General features: G+C 44.1%; 1 protein-coding gene across 1 annotated transcript; it reads right to left on the bottom strand.

Moving 5' to 3' along the window:
- Positions 1–705: 705 nt before the first annotated feature.
- On the bottom strand, positions 706–1,687 carry LOC102450319 (olfactory receptor 6M1-like). The gene has a single exon (XM_006118271.5). It carries the CDS (start codon positions 1,681–1,683, stop codon positions 706–708), a length of 978 nt encoding a protein of 325 aa, XP_006118333.4. The 5' UTR covers positions 1,684–1,687.
- Positions 1,688–5,819: the final 4,132 nt, after the last annotated feature.

The following is a 5,819-nucleotide window of genomic DNA, read 5'->3' as shown; positions in this document are numbered from 1 at the left end:
GTGTCTATCTAACCTGCTCTTAAATATCTCCAGTGATGGAGATTCCACAACCCCCCTAGGTAATTTATTCCAGTGTTTAACCACCCTGATAGGCAGGAAGTTTTTCCTAATGTCCAACGTAAACCTCCCTTGCTTCAATTTAAGCCCATTGCTTCTTCTCCTATCCTCAGAGGTCAAGGAGAACAATTTTTCTCCCTCCACTCTTTTAGGTACTTGAAAACCACTATCATATCCCCTCTCAGTCTTCTCCTTCCTAAATTAAACAAGCCCAGTTCTTTCAGCCTTCTCCCATAGCTCATGTTCTCTCGACCTTTCATCATTCCTGTGGCTTTTCTTTGGACTCTCTCCAATTTCTCCACATCTTTCTTGAAATGAAATGATACCATCATCATAAAGAGAAAAAAAAGTGCCTAAAGGATATTTGGTACCCAAGTCGTATAGAAAATCATGTGGCTACAAGGAAACTCACTCTGCTGCTGTCTATGTCCCCCCCCTGCAGAATTGCCCATTGATTTCAAGTGTGTGACCATTCAACACTTTAAAGAAAGGTTTAATGACACTAATTATATCCTTGACTAATTGAATTGACTGAACATTTATTTATATAAAAATGCACGTGAAGGAAAGACCATTCCAGAAAATCGGGCTACGGATTAGTGGACTGATTCATGCCTTTCCATTATCTTCCCACTGCTTTTTGTGTTTCTACTTGGAAGGCTGGCAAAAAATGGGAAACCACTTTGCAGTACCCAACCTAATGGTTTCTCTCAGGGCAAGCTTCACAGCCCTGTTCTGCAGGCTGTAGATGAAAGGGTTGAGGAAAGGGTACACCACGGTGTTCAGCACAGCCACCCCTTTGTTGACCTCCAAAGAGGAATTTCCAGAAGGCCGAGCATACAGAACAATGCAGCTTCCATAGGCAATTGCCAAAGACGTGAGATGGGAGCCGCAGGTCGCAAACGCTTTCTGCCTGCCGGGGGCCGTTGGCATGCGCAGAACAGCAAATAAGATATTCACGTATGACAGCATCGTTAGGCATAATGAGCCCAGCACTAAGGCTGAGATCAAAATGGAATCCACCCTTCTAATCCCACGGGTGTCAGTGCAGGAGAGCTGGAAGAGGGGCGCGTTGTCACAGAAGAAATGGTTGATCATGTTCGGCCCACAGAATCTCAGCTTTGAAATCAGGAGCATCCGTAAACTCATAACCATGAAGCCTCCCACCCATGTAGCAAGGACCAATTGGATGCAGAGTCTCTGTTTCATGACACTGGTGTACTGCAAAGGGTGGCAGATGGCCACGTAGCGATCAAAGGACATGACCACGAGGAAGGCTAGCTCTGTGGCACCTAAGGCAAAATAGAAGAAGGACTGGGCCATACAGCCGCAGAATGAAATGGTTGTTCGCACCGACAGGAAGCTCAGCATCAGTTTGAGGCTTGTGACTGAGGTGAACCAGATTTCCAAGAAGGACAAATTGCCGATGAAAAAGTACATAGGGGAATGGAGCCGCTGGTCCATCCACACTAGGAAAATGATGAGCGTGTTCCCCGTTACTGTGATGATGTAGATGAAGAGAAGAACCAAGAAGAGGAAAATCTTCAGTTTCCCACTAAGGCTGGAAAATCCCAGGAGGATGAACTCAGACACGGCTGTTTCGTTTCTTTCCCCCATGACCAACATCAGCGTTGTCTGTGGAAAGACAATGAGGAGTCCCGGGGCACCCTGAAGACAAACACATTTATCTGGGCACAAGCTTTCACGGGCTGGAACCCACTTCGCCAGATGTTTTGCTGAAACAGACTGGCACGGCTACCCCTCTGAAACTTGCCTGTGGAAAGGATTACAGTAAAAATAAAAGCATGCCATTTTCACAGATTCGTACATCTGATGGGACCCTTCTAGGCTGACTCTTTGAGTAATGTACATCACAGCATTTTACCTAACACCTCTTCCGCTAATCCTCTTACTTGTTATGAATTGCCCCTCCTTGTGACCACCCTTCTTCAACACCAGTGTCTCAGTTTGGAGCTACTGGCCTTATACTCCTCTAAGTTTCCTCTCCAGGCACTTGCCAGTAAATATTGAGTGATCCTGACTGTTTTCCTTCCTCTAGTTCAAGGTCTCTACAGTCACCATCTCATGAAAAAAAAATCAAAATAGCCATTTAGATGGAGCCTCCGTCAAAAAGTCCAAACTTCTTTGTTTCTGAGCACCCAGTGGCATATGTTGTTTTTGGTGTTCGTTCCCCTCCCCCCCAACCTCTCTGAGAATGGATGCATAGGTTCCAGGATCAGACGGGACCCCGGTGATCATCTAGTCTGACCTCCTACTTAGCTGCTGCCACAAAACTCTCCCACAATAATTCAAACTAGAGAATCACTTTTAGGAAAAGATCCATTCTTGGTTCCAAAACTACCAGTAGTGGAGAATCCACCTCCACCCTTGCTAAGTTATTCCAATGATCAATTCCCCTTTCTGTTATAATTGGGCACCTCACATCCAATCTGATGTTCACAGAATCATAAAACTGGAAGGGACCTCAAGAGGTCATCAAGTCCAGTCCCCTGTCCTCATGGCAGGATCAAGCACCATTTAGAACATCCCTGGCAGGTGTCTGTCCAACCAGCTCTTAAATATCTCCAGTGATGGAGATTCCACAACCTCCCTAGGCAATTTATTCCAGGGTTTCACCGCTCTGATAGGTAGGAAGTTTTTCCTAACATCCAACCTAAACCTCCCTTGCTGCAGTTTAAGCCCATTGATTCTTCTCCTGTTACCAGAGGCCAAGAGAACAATTTTTCTCCCTCTTCTTTGTAACAACCTTTTAGGTACTTGAAAACTGCTATCATGTCCCCTCTCAGTCTTCTCTTTTCCAGACTAAACAAACACAATTTTTTCAGTCTTCCCTCACATGTAATGTTTTCTAGACCTTTATTCATCTTCTCTGGACCTTCTCCAGTTTGGCATATCTCTCCTGTAATGCGGTGCCCAGAACTGGACACAATACTCCAACTTGGGGCTAATCAGCACAGAGTGGAGCAGAACAATGAGTTCTCGTGTGTTGCTCACAACATTCCTGTTACACATCCCAGAATGATATTTGATTTTTTTTTCAACCGTGTCATACTGTTGATTCATATTCAGCTTGTGGTCCACTATGACCCCTAGATCGCTTTCTGCAGTACTCCTTCCTAGACAGTCACTTCCCATTCTCTGTGTGTGAAACTGATTGATTGTTCGTTCCTAAGTGGAGCACTTTGCATGTGCCTTATTACATTTCATCCTGTTTACCTCAGAGTCTCTCCCCAGTTTGTCCAGATAGTTTTGAATTATGACCTATCCTCCAAAGCATGCGCAACCCCTCCCAGCTTGGTCTTATCTGCAAACTTTGCAAGTGGACTTCCTATGCCTTTATTTATGTCACTGATATTGAAGTGAACCAGCCCCAGAACCCTCCTAGCATGAATGTGAACCATTGATAACTTCTCCCTGGTAACAGTTATGCACCTCACTAACAGTAGCTCCATCTAGGTTGTATTTCCCTCATTTATTAATGAGAAAGTCATTAATAAGCCATGGCTTGACTTCCACTCCCAGCCATTAGATCTTGCTTAATTTGTATCTGTATTCTAGGACCTTTTTCTGAGGTGTTGTGTGGCCTTGTGTTATACAGAAAATCATATGCAATGACCACAGCAGTCTCTCCTATTGCACAATAAATGGGCTAGGGGGCACTAGAGCATATGACTGATCATGCATAGTCTCTGGTCCGGCAACATCCGTAGTCCGGCATGATGTTAGTGAGCCGGATGCTGACTTATCATGGGGGTGGCCAACTTTCCCACAGACTCATAAAGTTTGTTTACAGCCACCAGACCTGACTCTCCATGTTCTGTGCTGTTATTTAGCTCTAATTTACCCCCTGAATGTCTTCTCAGAGCCCAGTAAGCAGTGAGAGTTTTGGTGATGCTGCTAGACCATATTGCTCTCCCATAGTCCGGCAAATTCCCTGGTCCAGCACCAGTCAGGTCCTGAGAGTGCTGGACTAGAGAGGTTCAGCCTATGTTATAGTTCTATATTTTTTACCTTGTCAGACCAGCAGAGGAGGGGATGCTGTCCGTTAGAAAAGAAACAAAAGCCAGCTCTGCTTTGTTGAATGCCTGTCTGTCTCTGCAGCCATTTCTCCTCCCTTCTTCACCCAGAAAAGGAACTTTGCTTTCACCCGCTCATTAAATATGGTTTTGGAAGTGAAATGATTTTGCTACCTCAATAAGAAACACTAACAGGGAATTCCCAGGGGCAAAAATTCTCACAGGGCCTCTGAGATACCTCATGAAACTGAACGCAAAAGAAGTCATCTTCTTTCAGGCAAAGATTTGTAACATGTTTATGGCACTGTACCTGGAAAGACAGTGGAACAATTTTTTAAAAAATAAATGTGTAAGCACCTAAAAAAATATTGAAAATAGGGAATTACCACAGTGGATTTATCAAGAACAAATGCTGCCAAACCACCCTAATGTCCCTCTTGTCCATGTTTCCTGGACCTGTGGATACGGGAGAAGCGGTAGACAGGATAGCTCTAGATTGCAGTAGGGCTCTTGGTATAGACCCATGTAACATTTCAAAAGTAAGTTTGGGAGAATAAGACAGAGAATATCTTATTGCCTCTGTATAAATCCCTGGTGTGCTCACACCTTGAACACTGCATACAGATGTGGTCACCTCATCTAAAAAAGGATCTCTTGGCATTGGAAAAGATTTAGAAAATGGCAACAAAAATTATTAGGGGTTTGGAATGGGTCCCATATGAAGAGGGATTAAAAAAACTGGGACTTTTCAGCTTAGAAAAGAAATGACCAAGTGGGGGATATGATAGAGGTCTATAAAATCACAAGTGTTGTGGGAAGAAAGAGTTATTTACTCCTTTGCATAACACAAGAACTAAGAGTCATCCAATGAAATTAATAGGTAGCATGTTTAAAACAAAGATAATGAAGTTTTTTCTTCACACAATGCACAGTCAACCTGTGGAACTCCTTGCCAGAGGATGTTGTGAAGGTGAAGACTACAAGAGGGTTCACAAAAAAACTTGATAATTTCATGCAGGATAGATCTATCAATGTCTGCTTGTAGGATGGACAGTGATGGTGTCCCTAGACTCTATTTGCCAGAAGCTGGGAATGGGTGACAGGAGAGAGATCTCTTGATGGCTCTCTGTTCTGTGCACTCCCTCAGAGGCAGCTAGCATTGGCCACTGTTGGAAGACAGAATACTGGGCTAAATGAACCTTTGGTAGGGCTATTCCAATGTTCTGATGGAGCTGCAGTCTAGATGAAATTAATAGAAGTTGAATATGTAACCCATACACCTACGGGGTGTGGTTTACCATCCCATGGAGTGGCACTTAGGCCACTTACAGCAAGAGATAAGAACAAGGGAGCTCTACAGTCTAAGCTGCGAGCCAGCTGGCTTTACAGCTCAGCTGTAGAGCTCCTGCACTATGCTCCAGAGATCCCAGGTGCAGTTCTGCCTGTTAACAGTCACAAATGCACAACCAATGAAAGCCCATAATCAAATGAATTTGATTTGATGAGAATGAAACCAAAGGCAAACCAGGAGGGCATGTCTCATGTGGTCCTGAAGGAGTCGGCCTGGGATTATCGGATTATTCATTAGTATTTGTGATAATGGAATGGTTATTAAATGGGCAGATGACACCCAGGCTAAGAGGACGTGCCAAGAATTAGTAATCAAAACAGCTTGACAGAGGAGACAGTTGTTCTGAAATGGACATGGGGAAATTCAAGAAGGAA

Source organism: Pelodiscus sinensis, chromosome 30 (genome assembly GCF_052426305.1).
Source record: "Pelodiscus sinensis isolate ZL-2025 chromosome 30, ASM5242630v1, whole genome shotgun sequence".
NCBI classification, from domain to species: Eukaryota; Metazoa; Chordata; order Testudines; family Trionychidae; genus Pelodiscus; species Pelodiscus sinensis.
This window is presented reverse-complemented; position numbering and strand designations above follow the sequence as displayed.